The sequence below is a fragment of the Macaca fascicularis genome, chromosome 2, assembly GCF_037993035.2.
Source record: "Macaca fascicularis isolate 582-1 chromosome 2, T2T-MFA8v1.1".
NCBI classification, from domain to species: Eukaryota; Metazoa; Chordata; class Mammalia; order Primates; family Cercopithecidae; genus Macaca; species Macaca fascicularis.
The window spans coordinates 197210841-197234518 of NC_088376.1; the positions used below are offsets into that span (position 1 = coordinate 197210841).

The window sequence follows — 23678 nt, forward strand, 5'->3', positions numbered from 1 at the left end:
TTATAGATAAATATGTAAGCATAATTACTTTTTTGCTGGAGGAAAAGTTTATCAATTTAAGTGATCATTGATTATAACCTGTTCATTTTAGTCTGTTAAGGAAAAAAATCTTATATATGTAATGTGCCTGGAACTCATTTTGTATCAGAGTTATTTTATATAGCCCCTGCCTGGATGACTTATTTAACAAACATTTATAGAATATCTCTGTGAGACACATTTTGCTAGCTATTCATATATTGAACTGTACTGGCACAGATCCTGTCTTCATAACCAACAGGAGAGTGAATAATATATTGCTGAATTATTGATTCAGTGTGTTTTAAATCTGTTGTTTTTATAGGTAATGCTATTTAAAATAATTTGACAGTATATTTAACATCTGCTTCAATGGCTAGGCAGGAGGATAAAGCACATTTAATTTTACTGCTTCTGCTAGGGAGTCCAAATTTTGTCTAGAAGAAAGATTTGTAAGCCATGGTTAAAGTTTTCAGTTATGTATGGATTATCTGTGATGGTAAAGTCAGGTTCCAGAAACCAAAATTAATTAAATATATAGAGTATTTAGTATTAATTATAATTAATAGATATTATGCTAAATTATTATATTTGAAATATTCTTTCATATTATGGAGTAATAAATTGCTTATGACCCAGTTCTTGCAGAACGTTCAGCACAAGGATTCTCTTATTCGTCTTTGTGTCGGAATTCCCTAGCCTAGTACCTGGAATAAAAGTGAATCCAGGAATGATTAATGCCATTAAAATTAAGAATAAAACTATAAATTTGTGCTTGATACAAGATACCAACCCAGAAGAATGAAACTAATCTAATACCTTTGTTTATAAGTACATTTACAAGTATAGTTGCACATTTAAATGAACTGCCGTTAAAAACGAACTTATATAAACCTTAAGAAAATTATAAAGCTTGCATGAATTGGACTTTGAGAGCAGAGTAAGAATATTTTCTATGTATGTTACAGAACTGTAACTTCCAAAGTAATGAAATCATATTTGATCATTTTACCAAATTATACTTAAAAACCTGTTTTTCTTAGCTTTTTAAAGACCAATACTTTTCCCCCTGATTATTTGCTTTATATTAAAAAATATTAGAATGTTTTTAATGTTATGGATTTTTAAAACACGATATCTACTTTTTTGAGTCACTTTATTTACTGTTAGAGCAAAACATATCCAGATGGAGAAAGTAAGGTGATGTGTTTGTATGTGCACATACATGCATATATGCACTTGGAAATAATTTTATAGGTGCAAATTATATAGTGGAAAGTAGAAGCATTAATGCTAATTGCATAAAAGCTATCTTTTGGGCTGGTCACGGTGGCTCATGCCTGTAATCCCAGCACTTTGGGAGGTCGAGGCGGTGCGTCACCTGAGGTCAGGAGTTCGAGACCAGCCTGGCCAGCATGGTGAAACCCCATCTCTACTAAAAACACGCAAAAAATTAGCCAGGCATGGTGCCATGCACCTGTAGTCCCAGCCACTCGGGAGGCTGAGGCAGGAGAATTGCCTGGCAGGAGAATTTTGCAGGCAGAAGTTTCAGTGAGCCAAGATCACGCCAGTGCACTGCAGCCTAGGCGACAAAGTGAGACTCCATCTCAAAAAAAAAAAAAAAAAAAGAAAAAGAAAGCTACCTCTGAAAAATATGAGTTTGGTGCTATTTCTTATGCTATATGGTAAAAAGGACTGAAATATATAGAAATAAATAGAAAGAGTCAAAATAAAAAGTATATGTCATGCAATTGGTTTTTTAAATTTAGGTTTCATAATCTTCAATATGACTATTACAAATGTAACTGCTGTTTAGCATATAGAGATTGCCATCTTTAATATGCTAAAACCAAATTAAGCAAGTTTGCATATTATTTATTGCTTGTTAAAATGAAGGTATATCAAATAGCTAGTCAGAATACAGCTCTAAGAGACTATTCAATGTTATTAGAAGGTCAAACAAAAAATGTTAAAGTAGTAGAACTTTTCAAGACGATCAAAGCTTCTAGATTGTAAATTTTAATGTATTGGGAATGAGGATGCTTTTTTTCCCCATTACTTTTTTTTTAAAGGTGGCTTTTAATTTATATTTGACCATTGCCTTACATAGGATACAACTGCATTCAGTTGATGGCAATCATGGAGCATGCTTACTATGCCAGCTTTGGTTACCAAATCACGAGCTTCTTTGCAGCTTCAAGGTAAAATCAAAGACTCATTATGTTCATTCTTATTTTGAGCAAATAATTTAAATAAATAAAATGAAATTTTACATTTTATATAACATTCTGTAACATTTTAGGGTTAACAGAGTTAATAGAAACTGAACATTTTCTTTTACTAAGGCCATACACTGTCTTCCCATCCCACCTTAGAAATTGTCCTTGATTTTATGTTGCTGTTCGTGGGATGATTTGTGATATAGAATGTCCAGTTACCTGCTGAAATTGTCACATATTTGGAGGCCCAAGGTTTAGTCAGAAAATCTTGTCCTATGAAAGCCATTCTTGTGAGAGAGCACGTCGTTTTCCGGAAAGAGACTGACTCATCTAGGAAGGTCACTGAAGCGGCCCTTGGCAGGACAATTACTACTCACGGAAGGACTGCCCTTCCCTCCAGGCGGAAATGGGTGGAATGTTGCTCTCTGGACGGAAAAGACACCACGGGGTTCCATGCAGTTAACGAGGTGCTGATCTAAATGACCACAGACTGAAGAAGTCCAACACTCTCAGTGTTGTGGAGTTTATGACATGTGGCATATAGACATTGCTCCTATCATCATTCATACAGATTATTATTTTTTAACCGTAATAAAAGCTAAAATGAAAATGACAGGGAGCTATAATCAGAAGTCTGATCAGTTTAGAATAGATCAGAACAAATACTGCAAGTGAGATCTAAAACACAACTAAGAGTTAACTGGGGAGAGGGGTGAAGTGGGCGTAAATAGGTGACATTCCAGGCATAGAAAAAAGATATTGGTTCATTTACCTGTTTCTCTTTATATTAGTTCTCCCTGAGTAAGTTATCTATAATACTGTCTCCAAATCCTCCACTCCAGTTCTTTCTTGAGCCCCCTCCAGGTATGCTGTCTGCCTCTTCACTGAAGTGGCTTTTGTCAAGGGTATTAGTGACCTTCACATTGTTGAGGACAATGGGCAATTCTTAGCTTACTTCAGCTGTCAGCACCACTTGGCACAGCTGGTTACTCTCACCTTCTTGAAACCTTTTTCTTTCCCTGGCTTCCAGAATAGTTTAGCCTCCTGTTGTTGCTTTTCCCACCTCACTTCTTGCTTACTGTTAATTCCCTTTGCTCTTTCCTCTTTATCTTTATGACCATTAAATATTGGACCATTAAATAATGGAACTCAGTACTTAGTTCCATTCTCTTCTTCATCTGTATGAAATACGTGGGAGGATCTCATCAAGTCTCATCCAGTTTTGTAGCTTAAATATATGCTATATGTTAACTGCCAAACTTAAGTCTCTCTGACCTATCTTACGAACTTCAGAAAGTATATATTTGATGTTGGGGTATCTAATACTTATATCGAACTTCATGTGTCCAAAATTAAATTTCTGATCTGATCTTCAAGCTTCCTCCCCCTGCCATCTTCTCTACTGCAGTAAATGACATTTTCATCTTCTAGTTGTTCAAGCCCAAAATCTTGGCATTATACTTGACTTGTCCCTTTCTGTTCCTCCCTACACGCTAACTATTATAAAATCTAGCCATCTGTAACTTCAAAATAGATCCCAAATCTGGCTGCTTCAACTGCCCCCACTCTACCACCACCCATGTCCAACTTGTGGTTATCTTTTACCTGGATTGTTTCAATAGCTCTTTGACTGGTCACTATTTTCTCATGCTCTCTTTCCCCTTCTCTTACCTTTGGTCTACCAATTATGGTCAATTTTTCTGCCTGGTGGCCAGAGTAATCATTTAAAAATTAAAGTCAGATCGTGTTGCTGTCTTGCTCAGAACCCCTAGTGAATCCCTGTCTCCTTCAGAATAAAAGCAAAAGACATTACACTGGTCCCCAAGGCCTCATTTGATGTGCTTCTTGGCTGACTCTAAGAGCTCACCTCTTTTCTTTCGTGATCATTCCAGTTACAGTAGCCTGTTTGCTTTTTTCCAAATGCTCTTAGCTCATCCCTGCCCCAGTGCCCTGCACCTGCTGTTCCTTTCTATCTGAATGCTCTTACCCTTAGATATTCTTATGCCTTGCTTCTTACTTTTTTTCTTGCTCAAATATTGCCTTTTCCATGAACTTTAACTTATGACCCTCTTTAAAATAGCAAACCTTCCCTTCCCACCAGTGGCTTTTCTTTGTTTTCTTTAGGACATTTATTATTATCCGACATTCTACGTATTTTCCTTGTTTGTTGTCTCCCAGTGGGAATGTAAATTCCATATAGTCAGTGGTGTTTATTTTTTTCACTAGTGTATCTCCAGAACATAGAAAATGTCATGGCACATGGTAGATAACTTTAGTAAGTATTGGGCAAACAAATAAAGGAATGAATGAAGGAATAAGTGAATGGCTGAATGAAAAAAACTTTAAGGCTGTTTATTATTGAACATGTTGTTCAATGAGTGTGAAAATGGACAGGTGGCTAGAATAAAAAGAGGGTGTGGGAGAGTGTCATGAGATAATTAACATTATTGGAAAGAGCCAGTAGATGGTGCAGTAGGCCATGATCAGGACAATGGTCTTCACTCTGGGATCAATGGGAGCACAAGTATGATTTTAAGTAGGTGACATGATCTTATTTGTAGTTTAAAAAGAGAGCTCTTGCTGCTCAGTGGAGTTGGCTATCAGGAGACTTGCTATATACTTAGCACCGTACCATATCATGAGGAGCCTGATAGTAACAGCTGCTGCCCTCAAGAAGCATATAGTCTAGTGAGGAAGAGAGACAGTAAACAATTGAAGGCAAGGGTGACTAAAGGGCAAAGTTGATGCCATGGATGACTATAACGTCTAAATTTTACACAGGTTAAGAAAGGCCTTGTTCTGTGAGTAATTTTTGTTACCTATTTCATTCAGACTGTGGGGCTACCTTTAACACAAACACACCTGCTTGTGAGCTACCCATCTTATTTACGTGGTGACAAACGTGGCACATTGTCTTGGCCCACTGGTAACTGTGGGCATTCTATTTTTGGAATAAGTGCAAGAGGGATAGCCTCAATCAAGGCACTGTGGATATTCAAAGAAATTATTGAAGAGCCCCTCAATCTCAAATGTACACCCTGAAAGGAATGGGCAAACATGAGAGCAGGAATGACTTACTTGCAGGTGGAAATCGGAAGCTCTGAGAATAGAGAAGCAGAGTTTTATTATTTACATCCTCAAAATGTGAATTTTGGTTGGGGTATAAATCTACATTTAATAACCCGATTTAATAATTTGATTTAAATTATTTTCTAACTTAATGGTTTTAAATTTGCTTAATATCAAACATGAAGCAAATTTGAGTTGTATCCAAGTATCATATCACATGCTGCTTGGATATTTAAAGTGTCTACTACTGTGATGGTGAAGCAGTTGATGCACGATTGACCATTTCCTCTAAATGTGATGTAATCTTGTTTTTGCTGTGTTCTTTATTGTTAGCCGTTATGGAACACCTGAAGAGCTAAAAGAACTGGTAGACACAGCTCATTCCATGGGTATCATAGTCCTCTTAGATGTGGTACACAGCCATGCTTCAAAAAATTCAGCAGATGGATTGAATATGTTTGATGGGACAGATTCCTGTTATTTTCATTCTGGACCTAGAGGGACTCATGATCTTTGGGATAGCAGATTGTTTGCCTACTCCAGGTAGGTACATACAATATAGAAATGTTTTCTATTGTTGCATTCAAGATTAATTTTTAAGAATTTCACTAAATTCATTGTGTGTGTACTCTCTCACTGGTACTTAATGTTCTTAATTGGATTTATTTTTGTTGTACAGGGGATTTTACCTTGTTTTGTATAGCACATGTATATTGCATTAAATTTCAATTTTACATATCTTATGCCATGTAAAATATATTGGTTATATGGTCACTTAAAAATTTTGCTGTGAATCATTTTTTTTTAATACCTAAAAGGCAACTTTATCAAATTGACTTAAATCATAGCCAGTCTCGTTTTACTAGAGAAATACATTGTTTTAAGTAGGCTATTTAAAAAAACATACTTCATTGCTTCATATCTTAAAATTTCATGCTTTTGATTACAGCTAAATAAATTTATAACTATAAAACAACAGTTGCTAGTATATAATATGTTTCATGTATGGTGCCAAGTGTTTTAGATATACTAGCTACCTATTTTATCTTATTTAATCTGCACAGCAACTCTACTTACATGTAGTAAACACTATTGTTATAGCCATCTTATAGATAAATAAACTAAGGCTTAGTGTTGAGACCATTTGTTAAGATCAAACAGATCTCTGACCTCTTCTAACATCTAAGGAGAAGGGTGTTTTAGGTGATTATATAGCTTATGGCAAAAATTAAAAAGAAAAATTAAAAAACCATGAACTTGTGTTTATTATTTATTGTAAGTGAAAAAATGAAAATGTCAAGCATATTAAAAATAGCAAAGTATGAAGTAATGTATAATACATATTTCTATAATGCATATACATATTTTATAATACATATATGAAATATGTATATGTATTATATACATATTATATATAATTATATATGTATATGTATTATATACATATTATATATAATTATATATATGTATATGTATTTTTGAAAAAAATAAATGAATTTTCTTTCCAGTGTTGCATCATACATAAACATAAATATACCTGGAAAATAGGCTATATAGAAAAATGTCTCAGCAAATAATTTTATAAAATGAAGAAGTCTCATTTTTCAACCTAAATTAGATGACTTGTATATAAAGGAAATTCATACATTGTTTCTGGATATCATACATTATTTTATATTTCATAGCCATTCAGGAAACACTCATGCCAGATAAGGCAGTGTAATAGGTGAGAAAAGAAACAAGATGGTAGCAGGGTTCCTGGCCTAGCCTCACTGTGGTACAAACTGATTAATCATTCTTATTCTCAGGCTTTTTATTATAGAAGGAGGCAGAGTTTGGGGGCTAATATAATTTTGCTCATAAGGTATTTTGTATTCATGTCACCTTTTGAACATTAATTTTTATGCCACAGATTTATAGCAAATAAAAAAGACTAAATCTGCATTAATTCTGTGATATATTAGGTTGGTGCAAAAGTAATTGTGGTTTTTGTCCTTACTTTTATTGGCAAAAAACTGCAATTACATAACTCTACTAATTACATCATTGAGTAAATCTTATAGAAGTAGAAATTCAATTAATTGATCTCTCTGGTTTATATTTGGATGAATGAGGGTTGACTCTTTTGTAGAAGCGTGCCTTATGAAAGAAATATATTTATTAAATAGTTAGATTTTTATGTTTTAAAACAATTATTCTGTAGAACTATACCTTAAAAAGAAATACATTAAGTGGATGGATTTTTATGTTATACAACATTTTTATTTTATGAACATGTTTATCCTAGTGTACCTTGCTGTACCAAAGTACATTTAAACTTAGCCAATTTTCTAAACAAAAGGGATCATACATCATTGTTTTCCAAAACATTTCTATTACAGAAATTGAGACAAACTCAACATTGTTATTTAATACTTGGCTTCTTTTTTATTGAATTAGCTATTAATCTTTCTCATGTGCATGCTTTTGGTAAAGAAAGCATCATATGGTTTTAACTTAATTTTTATTGTGACCATTTTATTTTTATTTTTTTTCCTGCTGTCATATAGGCTTAGTCCTCTGTAAATATAGTTTTTTAAAAATGCATTTATATTATCCTACATACCATTCTATTTGACCAATATTGAACTTTTCCGATTTTATAGAATTAGTATTTTCTATATAAGTTTATACTATTAATGTATTAGGGTTCTCTAGAGGGAGAGAACTAATAGGATATATATTTATGAAGCTATATATATATATATATATCAAGTGGAGTTTATGATGGGAACTGACTCATACAGTCACAAGGTGAAGTCCCACAGTAGGCCATTTGCAAGCTGAAGAGCCAGGAAGCTAGTCCAATAGTGCAGCCTTTAGTCTGTGGTGAAAGGCCGAAGAGTCCAAAAGCTGAGGAACTTGGAATTTGATATTTGAGGACAGGAAGCATCCAGTACAGGAGAAAGATGGAGGCTGGAAGACTAAGCTAGTCTAGTTTTTCCACGTTCCTCTGCCTGCTTTTATTCTGGCTGTGCTGGCAGCTGATTAGACGGTGCCCATCCAGATCGAGAGTGGGTTTCTGCTTTTCCCAGTCCACCGACTCAAATGTTAATCTCCTTTGGCAACACCCTCACAGACGTATCCAGAAACAATACATTGCATCCTTCAAAACGATCAAGTTGACAATCAGTATAAACCATCACAATTAGTTATGACATTATTAAACAATATGGATAAAATCCCCCAAAGCCGGTGTATATAAATTCATTTAAACAAACATGTCTTAGCATTCATGATCAAAGTCCTACTTTGCTCTTTTGGTTATTTATTGCTGCTTAATAAACAAGCCAAATATTTAGTGACTTCACAGCAATATCTGTTTTGTTCCCAAACTCACAATTTGGGTATACCTCAGTGTGGACTGCTCTTCTCTTCTTCACCTTGTGTCAGCTGGGGTGGCTCATGTAGGGGACAGAGCATCTGCTTTCAGGATGGTTCACTCACATGGCCTACAGTTGGTGCTGTCAGCTAGGAGCTCAGCCTTGGTTGTGAGGTTGAGGACCCCAGCTCCCCTCCGCCTAGCCCACTCCACAGACAACGTGGGCTTTCTCACGAGAGTGACAGTCCCGAAAGACAGGATGTGCAAGCTGCCATTTTATATGGTCTGGGTTTAGAACGTGGCACAGTGCCATTTCTGCTGAAAGCTACTGGTCAATCACGGTTTCAAGAAAACTTGAAAACTTGTTAGTTTATCGAATAAAACTTGTTAGATATGAGCATTTTTGCACACAGCCTTAAAATTCCTTAACACCCCTCCCTTTGAAGGGGCGTTAAGTAATTTTAACCACACACAACAAATATGCTGCGTTACAAATTCAAAAGAGATGTATTGAAATACCTGTTCATGTGGAAATATTATTTACTCAACCATATTTCTCTTATGAGAAATATCAGAGAGTTATGTCTGAAATAGGCAATTTAAAAAAAAATACACCTTTCATTATAAAATAATGCCATTGTAGATAATTAGAAAATTTAAAAAGGCACACAAAATTCAAAATAAAAAACTATATTTAAAAAATGTGAACAGCATACTTGTATTTAGCTATATGTGAATGCATTTAATGAATATTCCTTACATGCATATAAATATATAACCCAATCCTTCACTTTCACCCTCTTCATAAAATAGCTACTCTGCCTGTAATTTTGAGTTTGTTCCTTATTCAGATGAAATCAGAAACTACAATTTATATTTCATATTTTAAATATGAATATTTGCACCCCTTACATTTGTTAGGCTGATTAATTTTATAGCCCACTGACAAATAGACATAAATATGGCACATGGCTTGCTTAAGACCTAAGCCTCTTCTTTGAAAACTTCTGTCATAATTTTTGAAATTATTATATTTACTGTTTGAAAAAATTGATGTTATAGAATTGCTTCTGTAGAGATATGCTACTGATGCTCATTTTATCCTATCTATATGTCACAACCTGTCACCTTTTAGAATCTGGGATTCAAGTGCCATCATCAAAGTTATCAGAATTAAATCTCTTACTCTGAGTAGTACCAGAGATCCTGACTGTGCTGTTTCATTACCTGCTATGAATACGTTTCCAATCAGGAGCTGCCCATGTGTTAATTTTCTGTCTACTCGGCTGAGCTGCCTTCTAGCTCTGCTAAATTAGTAATGACAGTTCATAACAGAGATTGGGTTGTCCTTTATTTGGTAGAGAGAACGTTCTGACAAGTATGTCACCCATAAGTTTCAAGAGTTTCTAGAATTAGTAATAATGAATATAGTGTAGTGGCCCCAGTTTTAAATTCTGTTTGCATATTCCTCTGGCACTATATCAATGCACATTTAAGACAATGAAAATTTGTTAGGTTTAAATAACTATTATGCCATAACCATTACTAGATCTTCAAATGAGTATCTTTTGTTTGTTAAATATTTCTTTCAAGGATAAAATACTGACTTCTAAAGGAGATAGCAAAGTAGATCTAATGCTCATGTTTTTCCTCCTTAAACTTATGTTTGGACACAAAATTAATATAGTTACATTTCATCAGCTTGAGTTCATAATATGGTAACCATTAGGCTGAAATATATTCTCTTTTCTTGAGCAACTAGAGTTGTTTTCGGAAACAAAAATGAGTCCAGTTGGCCTCTTTAGGGTCATAAGTATGTGGAATAAAGTACCCTTAGTATAGACACTATATGTAATATTTAGGGCTTCTTAACTATGGTAGGCGTTTTCTACAAATTACAATGTGGAAGGAAATTCAACGGGTTCTCCCTGCTCAGAGTGGATTTTTGTATCTGAGGTAATTATTCTATGATATCTTACCATATGGCTTTTCTATGGTTAATTAGAATTGAGGTAGAATGGTAACCCAGTCATGCATTCCTGAGGTAAACCCTCATGACCATAGATGCCAGTATTCTGAACACAATTTTAGCATAATTATATGTGATATTACATCATGACCAAATCAGTTCTCAATGACAAATACTAATTTGAGGATTATTATGCATCAGTATACTAGCAAATGAGTATATGACACCATCATGATTAGCAAGATTATTTAAAAACTAAGCAACCATGACATGAATGGAAAACTCTAAAATATTTTTAAGAAGATTTTTAAGCCATACACTACTTTTTGATTTTGTCATTGAATTACAAAAAGAACAGTTCACCCAATGACAAAAACAAACAAAATACAGAAAAAATAGCATACAAAGGATAAATGTGTACAACCACGTTTGAAAACAATTTGGCATTATTTGGTAAAGGTAGAGATACATATATACTATGATGCATTAGTCAGTATATATGCTTGGAGAATTTGTTTGTCAGAAATTTTGGAAAGATAGACTTAAAAAAAAAAATCACTCCTTTCAGAGTACAGTAGGGCTCCACCTTTTATCAGTGGTTTTGATTTCTGTGATTTCAGTTACTCATAGTACGTTAGCCTGAAAATATTAAATGGAAAATTCCAGAAATAATCAGTTCATAAATTTTTGATTAGTTTTCAATAGTAGCCTAATGCTACGTCACAATGAGGTCATTCACCTCACTTCATTTTGTCATGTAGGCATTGTATCATCTTCATAGCATCACAAGAATAAGGGTGAGTACAGTACAATATTTTGAGAGAAAGATATTCACATACATTTTATTACAGTATATTGTTATAATTGTTCTATTTTATTAGTTATTGTTAATCTCTTATTGTGCCTAATTTATACATAAAACTTTATCATAGGTATGTATGTGTAAAGACACGGTATATATAGTGTTTGGTATTATCCATGGTTTCAGGCATCCACTAGCAGTCTTGGACTGTATCTACTAAAAATAAGGGAGAGCTAATGTATTTGTTTTTAATTTCACTGGATAGATTTCAAAGCACTGAATTTTTTTTTTTATAATTGAAGTAATATAGCATCTTTTTAGGCATATAAACACCTGCCTTATATGCTTTACAAAAACAAATGATGGCTGGACATGGTGGCCCACCTGTAATCAGGGCATTTTGGGAGGCCAAGGAGGGCGGTCACCTGAGGTTGGGAGTTTGAAACCAGCCTGACCAATATGGAGAAACCCTGTCTCTACAAAATTAGCCAGGTGTGGTGGTGCATGCCTGTAATCCCATCTCCTGAGGCAGGAGAATTGCTTGAACCTGGGAGGCAGAGGTTGCAGTGAGCCGAGATTGCACCATTGCACTCCAGCCTAGGCAACAACAGCAAAACTCCTTTTCAAAAAAAAAAAAAAAAAAAAAAGCCAGAAAACAAATGATGGATGATTAAAAGACATTTTGGACATAGTTTAGCAAACAGCTAACTATTCCAAGGGAGTCAGACAGTAAAAAATAAGCAGTGACTTATAACCTGTTCTTCATTGAGAATATTATAATCTCACAGTATGATTGTTAATAACTTTTGAGAGTATTGGGTGTCCCATTAAAAGTCTTCTTTTTTTCTTAGTATTTTTTCTTTCCCTTTCAGCATTTATTCCTTATTAAAACCAGAATTTTATTTCAGCTTGATTAATGAGAACAGTTAAATTTACCAGTCTTTCAAATAAAGTAGGTAGCTTCAAAATTCAGACAGACTAATTCTCTTCTGTAAAAGAGATTAAGAAAGTTGCTGTATCAATCTAATCTGTCTGGATTTGAGTTTGAATAGTAGAAATATAACTTTTCTTACAGGATTTATGAGATTACTCAGTCTAGCAGAAAAGTTTCTATTGATGCAGAGTGTAGCACAGGAGTAAGGATTTACCGTCTTTGTATAAACTTGGTTCCTGGTATTATCTACCTCATTTATGCCCCACAAGCCTAAAATTTAGGTGCACAGGGATATTTTGAAAGATTCTTGAGTATTTATGTCTGACTCACCTATAACATTCACCTTCTCAAATTCAGACTCATGCTGAAGTAGGACAGTTCTACTGGGTAGTTTACCTTAAGTTTAAATGCTGCTCATTGCCCTAAAACATCTGTTTTCTTCTCTTTCACTTGAAACAATGGTTGGTGCGTACTTGTGAAAATGGTCTTAAGGTTCCTATTCAAGTGATTACCATTTAAGTCTGGGAATTATGTGGTATCTATAATAATAATGGTTTTGTTTATGACCTTTTAAAATAAGCAGGTTAAAAGTGGGAAAAAATCAATTTTTCTGTTTTTGTCTGTGTGTAACAAAACAGCTTGTTTAAGCATGTCTGTTTTCTACAGAATGGACTAGGAGTTTTGAAGTTATGAAGAGGTATTTCATGGTTTTCTAGCTGAATGATTTCCTTAGTGTTATGCTGCAGATAAATAAATAACTCCTGTTACATTGAGCCACTTACTTTCAGAAAATGTAGGTATTTCTTATAATTTTGAAAGCTTCCATATATATATATATAAGTAATATAAAATTATTCGTCTTTGAGGGCCTTATTCCCATTAACTTAGATTAGTGATCAGGCAGATTTTTATCTAACTTTTCCATTTCCCATCCACACTGTATAATGTTGAATCATCACTACTAAGTTGTAACCTGGATCTTTGGTCTTCCTTCTGTTTCTTTCAACATATGCAAGAGAAGCCGATAGCCAGAGGATTTGGTTCTCTGTCTACTTCTGGGTTTAACTGTCTCCCCAAGATAAGACTTTTACCGTATACCCTTTCAAATTCTGTCTATTCAACGCATCAGGAAAACTTGGGGGCAGTTACAGTTACATTTTCTAATAGTGCTTTAGGAAACAAAACAGCGTGGTAGCCAACTTTTCTGAGACTGGAGCTGTGTTCTTAACACTGTGTTAAGAGTAGTGAAGGAGGCCGATGAGCTGTCCAGGTGGGTTCCCTTGTCTTTGTGAGATTATGATATTCATGATGGTTACTGTCTTACGTTCATTCATGCAGTTTTGAAGCATTGGGTGCTTTACATGCTTCTCAGACCACTTGATATAAAATAATTCATCCAGTCCCTCCTGTGCTTCCCTGTCACATGTTCCTTCACTAACTTTTCTCCATTGTCTTTCCCACCATGTGACATTTGGAATAGTTGTTTATTTTTTAATTTTAGTGATATATTTGTTGTTTCCATATTAAATGTGAAAGGAAAGTTAATAATTTATTGTGTCTCATGGAATATATTTTATTTAAAGTAAAATACCTATCTTTTTTCCCTGTCTCTTGATCTCTCTTTCTTTGTCTTTTTCTCTGTCTCTCAGTCTCTCATAAACTTTTCACCATCATGCTTGCCATGGAGGCGACACTGCAAAGTGATATGATAGATTCCTGTTCTTTAGTACTGAATACGGTGAAGAAAGCCACACAAGATGTTTTCCCCCAAAATACTAATTACAACACGAATAATAGCAATAATCATGTATACTATATAGAATTAAGATTAATTGATGATTTAATACACAATATAAAGTGAGTGGTTTTAGAATTGGATATTTACCTCTCTGCTCTTGAAACAAGCTGCTCACATTTGAGTTTCAGTTTCATGTATAAAGAACTCATAATGCTATTATTTATGTGCCATAGGGCAGTGGTTCAGACTGCATAAAATCACACAATTGAAAATGTGCAACAAGCTAGAATATAGAATATCATGGAAAGTTTGGAGTTATACTTTTAGAGTTTTACTAAAAGATAAAAGCAGGACTCGCAAACGAGGGAGGTAACCGAGAGAAGCAGGCCAGATGGTTCTTATTGGCAACCTGGCAAACGGATCTCCTCTGAGGTGGCTGCCATTCACAAACCATTTTGAATACAATTGTCAGTTGCTTTCATGTTGAGAATGTGGACCCATGGAGCCACATCTTCTAGTTATTTAAGTCAGGAACCCACATTTTATATGAAACCTCCACATGTTAAAATGTCATACAATTAGTTTAAAGTGTTCATTCACTGTGCATACCAAAGCAACATACATGCAGGATGGATAAAAACCAGTCACTAAGGCTATGTCTGGGTTCCAAAATGTGCCTTAGGAGACACACAATGAATCAGATTCTACCAAACTACCAAATAAATTAAGCAGTAAGTCAAATCTAATAAGGACAACTATAACTTCATAGCTTAAATACAGTATTAATACTCAATTTAGTTTGTATTCGCAGTGATAATTTTATAAACCTCAACTATTAGTATGATATCACTTAGCAAAATTGTATAATATCTCCTTGATTTTAAGTAGTAGAGGAATAAACAAAGTAAGCGTCATTTAATATCAGGCTCAGTAAAGCAAAATACAAATTTATTAAATAAATCTACATAGTTAAAATTTGGTAACCTTGTTTCTTTTAATGCTTTGCATCTAAGTTGCCATTAATTTGTTTTTAAAATATAGATACTGACCTTGCAAGCAGTATAGAGAATCGGTATAGGCCTGGGCTCAAGTATCAGTTCACCACTTACTAGCATGTAACCACAGCCAGATTAATCTTTCTAAGTTTAAGTTTAATTTCCCCCTCTGTAAAATATTAATAAGATTGTAGTTTATCTACCTCATATAATTGTGAAGAGGTCGTTACACACTTCCCCCAGTGTCTCAATTAGTTGTGGTAATCGTCATTGTCACTATCATCGCAATATCCTTGTCATGATTATCTGTGGTCAGACTTCCTAGCCAGCCTCATTCTCTGAAACATAACTACAAGCATGAAAACAAGTAATAGTATTTTTTTCAGGAGCCAAAACGTGTACCATAATGTTTATGGATATTTGTTCATTGTTGTATCACACTATTTTTAAAAGGATGTCAAGCTGTGTTTTGGTAGAAGGACCAAATTAAGAACAATTGTGGAACTGACCAATTGTGATCAACATCTAACAGTATTGAGAAGTCACTGCTAAAAACAATGGAAGAAAGAGAAAATGCATCAAGGTCAGAAACCAAAACCGAATGCACAGCATTCTAAGGCCACTTAGGTGCAGCGGCAAACAGCTCCGCATAGTGTAATTGTCCCTCTGGGCATCGTTAGACTGCAGTATAGTGTAATAATTGATGATAATGAGTCTGAGTCATTAAAAAAAACTTCATGTTCAAAATTTCTTTTAAGATGCCAGGACAAAGCAAAATATATAATCCTTTGGGTGTATACTTAGTAATGGGATTGCTGAGTCAAATGATATTTCTAGTTACAGATCCTTGAGGAATTACCACACTGTCTTCCACAGGATTTTATTCTCAGAACATTTACTCTAAATCAAAATTTTTTGTCTTTTTCAATAATGGAGTTAGGTGAAATTTTTTTCATGTAATGCGTAAGCTATTTTCTATAATATTGACTAGTTTAACTCTATTGATTATGTGTTTAAAGTATTATTTCAACATGTAATCAGTAGTAAACAAATGTAAAAATCAGTTGAGAAACAAGATATTTTACATATTTTAGAGGTATTAAGTTTTTGAAATTTGGTGTATATTTTGCACTTAGAGCACATCTGAATTTGGATGTTAAGTTTTCATCAGAAATACTTGATATGTATTTAATATTCATAATTTTACAGCAAAAAGTTGATTCACCTACCTGAGTTATTTCAAACATACTTAAGTTTTGCAGTAATGGAAATGAGTGTCAGTTTTTGAATCTACATCAATATAAAATACAATTAAACATCCAGTTTTCCAGCCTCCCTAGCCAGGTTTCCAGGGCTCAGTAGCCCCATGTGAATTGCATTGAATGACACAGGTATAGCAAGTAGTCTATACACAGGTATACACAGGTATAGCAAGGCTCTTGCTGTTACGGCTTTGTAATCATTACACTGGGTAAATCTACATCCATTTATTGAGTTAGGTGGTTATAATAACATTTTATTTTTCAATAAACCCTTTTAGTAGCAATAAATTAAAAAAGTATATGTTTTATGAAAAGTACTAAATGTCTCTTTCTCAAGAAATTAGACATGTAACTTAAACAAAATAGTGACTAATTATTAATCAATTGCCAAGAATTGTTTTATACAACTATCAGTAAAATCACCAATTTGTCAGCCAGTAAACACATGTAAGTAATTATTCTGGCTTGTTTTTACCTCTCAAATATGACTCAGGCAGAAGTGAATTAGGATGAATGATTTAGTTGTATAAAATTTAGTTATCCTGGGATTAAGATGAGATAAATAATTTAGTAAGATAGTCTGTTGTTCATATATACATATATATGCAATTGTTCTTTCTCCTTTATATTTTAAAGGGTAGGCTATTTGCTTAAATGATGGGTAGAATATATAAATATGTGGTGAAATAGACTGCTCAATTGAGTTTTGTCATGAATTTTCCAAGAAGTTTCATTAATTAAATTTTGTAAATATGACATGATCATTTACATAGAGAAAACAATGTTAGCAGTAATGAAGAAACTCATTACTGGCTCTTTGGCATTTTGCCTAACTCTGATCAGAATTTTTGATTTCTATCATTTGCCATTCTTCCACAGTGATCACATGAATAAATCAGTTTTCAGATTTCCCAGAGCTCTTGCCCTCACTGTTAGAGTCCACAAGATTCCATCTAGGGTCTTCTTCATGTTCTTCTCTGTATGCTTTTCCTGAGTTCTCCTTCATGGCCACGATATTCATTCTTTCAAGAATTCAGTACCTTTTTGTTGTAGAGACTATGCTGCACCTGGTCACCTTGAAGAAGAGAAAGACATGGCCCCTTTTTCAGGAAATGAAAAGTCTAAAGAGGATGAAACACAATATGTGTGCTAATGCAACCCAGGGTGACGTATTGATAGTTGAAGACACATATAGGAGGGCCGCCTGAGTCTGAAAGGGGAGTGGAATTGTCAGGAAAGCCTCTGGAACAAATGGCCCCTCCCTATCTCTCATTTGGAGTGGGCAAGTCACGTAAACTCTCTCTGTCTGAGATTCTTCTTTAAAATACTAATTTAAAGGATGCCTACCTCATGGAGCTATTATAAGATTTAAAATATTAAAAATATATGGCCAAGCAATGTGGTTCACTCCTATAATCCTAGCCTGTTGCCCCCTTTGGAGGCTTAGGTGGGAGGATCACTGGAGGCCAAGAGTTTGAAGTTACAGTGAGGTATGATTGCACCACTGCCCACTGCATTCCAGCCTGGGTGACAAAGTGGAAATGACAACAACAGCAGCAAATATATATATAATATATAATTTTCTTATAACAGTTCTTGGCATATTATAAAAATTAGTATTGTTTCTTTTAACTGCCATGGTTTATTCGAAAATTAGACTTCTCCGTTGAGCTCGAATTGATGTATCATATAAACAACACACATTCATTTAGCTGTTACAGTTCCTCCCCTCTTTATTTTACTTCCACGTGATTTTTCAAATCCAGGTTCTCTTTCTTACTCCCCACCTGTGTTAAAAATTCTGTTATTATTCACCTCCACTCTTTGTTCTCTTCCATGTGAGTATGTGTTTTATTATACCAGTTATTGGATTGCGTTATCATCATGTTTAGATTGCTTTTCTCCTTTATACTAAGCCAATAATACAAGTTTCAGCAGGGCAAAGACCATGTTTCTCTTGTTTCCCACTTTATTCCTCAGGACTGGAATGGTGTGTGACACATTTAAACACAGATTTGTTGAATGAATAAATAAATGAATACATTTATGCTAGTTCTTCCAAATTAGAATATAGATCTTACAATCCCCTTCCTTAAGCAAGTACCTCAGAACCTGCAAGAGAATAGAATGTCAAAAGTTTATCCAGATGAGTAGAAATGAAGCCCATTATTTTTTGAAGTAATACTTTTTGAATAGTTTCGGTCCTTTTATACGCAGATATAGAAAATGGTGTTTCAGTTCATTCACGAAATAACAGTGGCATCCTGGTTTATTATAGCTCTTTGTGCCATTTAACTTGTTTGGGAAAACGGGAAATAATCCACCAAGGAGGAAGGTTCAGCAGGAAATCAGGAAGTGTGGTAGATGAAGGTGTTCAGTGCTCAAATACAGTTGGAACACCCCCACATTAAGTCAAATTCAGCACATTTCTTTAGAATCAAAATTCTTGGGATCTAATTAGCTAATATGCATTTTGAATCTCCAAGTAAGTGCTATACAATAATACTTCATTTTTCAAATATATTTGACCTTGAAGCACTTTAAATGAGTCTGAACATGGCTTAAGGGGTTTTCAAGGATCTGGCTCTAGTTTCATCTTGACATCCTTTTTCTCTTGCTTACTAAGCTCTAGCCACTCTAGTGCTTTTCCTGCACTGAGGCTGTTGTACATGTTTTTTTTTTTTGGCCTGGAGTGTTTCCCTGGTATCCATCTCCTGTTTGTTTTCTGGTCCTCAGTGTAAAAGCCCCTTCCCTTATCTTCACCAGTCTAAAATCAGTTTGTCGGGAATGCTTGCTCAAGGCTTCCTCTTTTTATCCTTCACTTATTTATAATCTGTAGTTAAAAGCTGTGATTGTATTTGCATTTTATATTCTGAAATACTTACAATTTACCTATTTTTCTTTTGATTTTTACCTTTAGGAGCTATTCCATTGCATAAGCGTACATATGTAAATTCTGTGCTATAAACATTGTTAATGGTCATTTTACTTTTGTTTTGTAAAGAATATCCTGTTTGAACCTTATGTCCTTGAAAGAAAATGACATTTTTTACGACTACCTTAACCAATACAGATATAGTGATGATAGCATGAACTAGTGAGGGGATGAAATTAGAATAGATGTGCTCTGGCATTCAGGCTCTGCTGTTTCTGAGCTATGAGCTGCTCCTTACTGAGCAGTGCTGGCATTGTTTTGTTGTTTACTTGATTGAAATCTTACCACCCCTAAACTAACATCAACATGTAGTACTATTTATTTACAACATACAAGTTAAGGAAATGAAGTCTCTTTATGGTTATTTCCTCTAGCAGAAGATAATAGTGCAACCTGCTTCAGTAATTGCACTTTTTAAAATAAACACAATTTCAGCCTTTCCTCATCAGCCCATCAGAAGTTTCTCTGGCTGCCTTTCTTCCTCTCCTTCTCATTCTTTCTCATTCCCTTTCCCTTTCTCCCCATACTCCAATAGATATCAGTTGCACATTTGGTGACTAAGCTTTGTGATATTTGAAAGAAGATAGCCAAAAACCAAAAATGAAAGTCAGGGGTCAGGCGTGGTGACTCTCCTGTAATCTCAGCACTTTGGGAGGCTGAGGTCGCAGAATCGCTGAAGCACTGGAGTTTAAGACCATCCTAGGTAACATAGCGAAACCCTGTCTCTACAACAAAATTAAAATGAAATTACCTGGGCATAGTGGTGCATGCCTGTAGTCTTTGATACTTGGGAGGCTGAGATGGGAGGATTGCTTGAGCCCAGGAGTCTGAGGCTACAGTGATCTATGATCATGCCACTGCACTCCAGCCTGGGCAACAGGGTGAGACACAGTCTAAAACAAAAAAAAAAAAAAAAAAAAAAAAAAAAAAAGTCGAGGATTTTATTTTTTATTGGTACTTATCAATTTTAGGAAAGACGTAAGGGAATAGTTGTCTCTATGTTCTTTCTAAAAGTCTTAATTTGCCGACTCCAGGTGCCTCCAGTGATTGAAGTGTAAAATATTAAAAGAGCTTAGCCAATTCAAAAGTAGGAATGTCAGACTCAAATATCCTGAGAATAAGCTATCAGTAGTGTCTAGAGTCTTAGATAGTATTCTCTTAACTGATAAAGACCCGAAAATATCTCCTATCAAGGCAGGAGTGAAGCATTCTATTCTTGGTTTCTTTGTTTTTCTTCCCTCCGCTGCCTCCCTCCCTCTCCCTCTCCTTCTCCCTCTCCCTTTCTCCCCCTCATCCCCCTCCCCCTCCCCCTCCCTAATAACAAGGGCAGGCAGGATTCTGAGGCAGGGAGGGATGTGAATCTATGTCAGGAAAAGTGTAGCCGTGGTTTTATTTTAGGGCCCTACTCTTTGTCTTCCCTGTGGTTGGCTCTTTTCCCTGCTGCACTGATTATTTTAGCAGGTAGAAAAAAGTGGCTGCTGCTAGAAAGTTTCCTTAAGAAATGTGAATATTTTAGGCTATTTGAGCATAAATGTAGCTAATTCAGACACACTGGGAACAAACCAGAAGGAGACTTGGTTCTTTTCCACTCTTTCTTGAGGATGCATTAACATCCCGTAGAAAGTGGAGATCTGCTTCTTGTATTGTGTGTGTTTTTAAGTTATGTTACCTTACAGATATGAACTAGCTCATGTAAATATCCACTAGGTTATTTTCTTACCATTTATTTACATGTTGTGTGTGTGTGTATGCATGTGTGTGTATCACATCTAAAGTCCAAAAGTTTACACCCGTTGATCATATATTATTTAATATTTTGGTTTTTTGCTGATAACTGCAATTCATAATCTCAACACACCTAACATTTATAGACAATCGGGCAAGAATATACATTTCTAGACTGTGCAAGTGGGAGGTTTAGTTTAAAAATAGGTATGAAATACTCTGTTTCTGTATTACATATATGACTATTACATGTTAGGAGCAGGAGGCTTTATAAACAAATGTTGATGCCTAAGTAATATGCTTGTGAGAATCCTGGTATGCTTAGGCTTTGTGTCTTCACCCAAATCTCATCTTGAATTGTAATCTCCACAATCCCCATAATCTCCACATGTCAAAGGAGAGACCAGGTGGAGGTAATTGGCTCTTGGGGGCAGTTTCCCCCATGTTTGCTCATGACAGTGAGTGAGTTCTCCCAAGATCTGATGGTTTTATAAGGGGCTTGTCCTTCTTTGCTCAGCACTTCTCTTTCCTGCCGCCTTGTGAAGAAGGTGCGTTGCTTCCTCTTCACCTTCTGCCATGATTGTAAGTTTCCTGAGGCCTCCCCAGCCATGTGTAACTGTGAGTCAATTAAACCTTCTTCCTTTATAAATTACCCAGCCTCGGGTAGTTCTTTATAGCAGTATGAAAAGGGACCAATACAGATCCTATATTAAAAATAAGTCTGGGTCAGGCACTGTGGCTCATGCTTATAATTTTCGTACTTCGGGAGGTCAACACAGGAAGATTGCTTGAGGTCAGGAGTTCAAGAGCAGCCTGGGCAACTTAGTGAGACCCCATCTTTATAAAAGAAAATGAAAATAAAATAGCCAGGTATGATGGCTCTTACCTGAAGTCCCAGCTACTCAGGAGGCTGAGGCAGGAAGATCGCCTGAGCCCAGGCAACCTGGAGGCTGCAGTGAGGCCAGGAGGTGTCAGTGAGCCATGGTCGTGCCACTATACTCCAGCCTTGGTGACAGAGTGAAACCCTGTCTCAAATAATAATAATAATAATGTCTGGCATACGACAGATGCTAAATTAGCTAATTTAACAAAAGTTTGAGGACCTACTGGATACCCAACCTTCCTGAACCCTGGGAATGAAGCAGTGAAGAAAACAGATGAGACACCAAGCCTCAGAGCCCTATACTTTGGTGAGGAAGACTGACAATGCAAAGTGCATTTCTAGGTAGCAGCAAGTACTATGAAGAAAAAGGCAACCCGCCAGAAAGATTCAGTGTTGTGTTGTAAAGTGGCTTCTATTGGTGTGTGGTCAAGATAAGCACTCTGAAAAGGTGATATTTAAGCTGAGACCTGAATGAAGTGACGTACAATATCATATTCTGAGAATAAGCCAACAGTGAGCAGAAAAGCAATTGTGAAGTCCCTGCAGGGGGAATGGGGGTGGGTGTGTTGAAAGGAAGGCCAGGGAGATATAGATTGGTAAGTGAGGGAAAATTTCAGGAGACTCCAGAGAATTTGGCAGTTGTCAGATCATATAAAACCTTGTAGGCCCTTGTAAGGAGATACGATTTTCTTCTGTTTTATTCCGTTTATTCTGTGTTTGATCGGGAGCTGTTTTAACAGCTTTTTAAAGATTTGGATCAGGGAAATGGTATGGCATTACTGAAAAAGATCCTTTTTTTTTTATTCTAGAAGGAAGAGCGATGTTGGGCAGATGTACAACTGGTGGGCAGATTTAAGATGTTTGTGTTGCGAAAGTCCAGTGAGAAGCTGTCTTAGTGCAGTAACATCAGGGGCTTTAATAATTAATTAAATTAAACATGGAGTGCATGTTTAAAGTATAACTGATAAAAACAAAAACAAACAAAAACAAAACAAAACAAAACTTGCTGAGTGATTGGTTGTATATGAGGGGAATTAACTCTTAAGTTTTTGACCAAGAGGTAAATAGGCCTCTGAAAATGGAACTTCTGGCATAAGGCACACTGTAGCCATTCACAGATCCATGGGGAACTGGGAGGAGAAGGATTTGGGGGAAAATCAAGAGGTTAGTTTTGGATATCACAAGCGTGAGATGCATGTTTGCTATATAAGTGGAGATATTGAGTAGGCACTTAAAAATATAAGCCTGGAATTAGCCGGGCGCGGTGGCTCACGCCTGTAATCCCAGCACTTTGGGAGGCAGAGACGGGCGGATCACGAGGTCAGGAGATCAAGACTATCCTGACTAACACGGTGAAACCCCGTCTCTACTAAAAATACAAAAAATTAGCTGGGCGTGGTGGCGGCGCCTGTGGTCCCAGCTACTCGGGAGGCTGAGGCAGGAGAATGGCGGGAACCCGGGAGGCGGAGCTTGCAGTGAGCTGAGATCGCGCCACTCACTACAGCCTGGGCGACAGAGCGAGACTCCATCTCAAAACAAACAAATAAATAAATAAATAAATAAATAAATAAAATAATAATAATAATAATGATAATATAAGCTTGGAATTTAGTGGAGCAGTTCGGACTGGCAATTTGAGTCAGAAATCATCTGTTTTTAAAAGGCACTCAAAGCAATGAGCTTGTATCAGATCATCTGAAGAATGTGTGTGAAGAAAGGTGTGGTTGAGCTGCTGAGCCCCAAGTTACTCTAATATAAAGAGGCCAGG

The 23678-nt window shown here is 35.6% G+C and overlaps 1 protein-coding gene across 5 annotated transcripts in view; it reads left to right on the forward strand.

The window, feature by feature from the left end:
- GBE1 (1,4-alpha-glucan branching enzyme 1) overlaps nt 1–23678 on the forward strand; it is a 276669-nt gene that overhangs the window by 108408 nt on the left and 144583 nt on the right. For all 5 annotated transcript variants that reach the window (XM_065539304.2, XM_005548413.5, XM_074033667.1 and 2 more), the window contains 2 exons: nt 2129–2219; nt 5640–5849. In XM_065539304.2, the coding sequence (XP_065395376.1) occupies nt 2129–2219; nt 5640–5849 (301 nt within the window). The remainder of the gene's footprint in view (nt 1–2128; nt 2220–5639; nt 5850–23678) is intronic.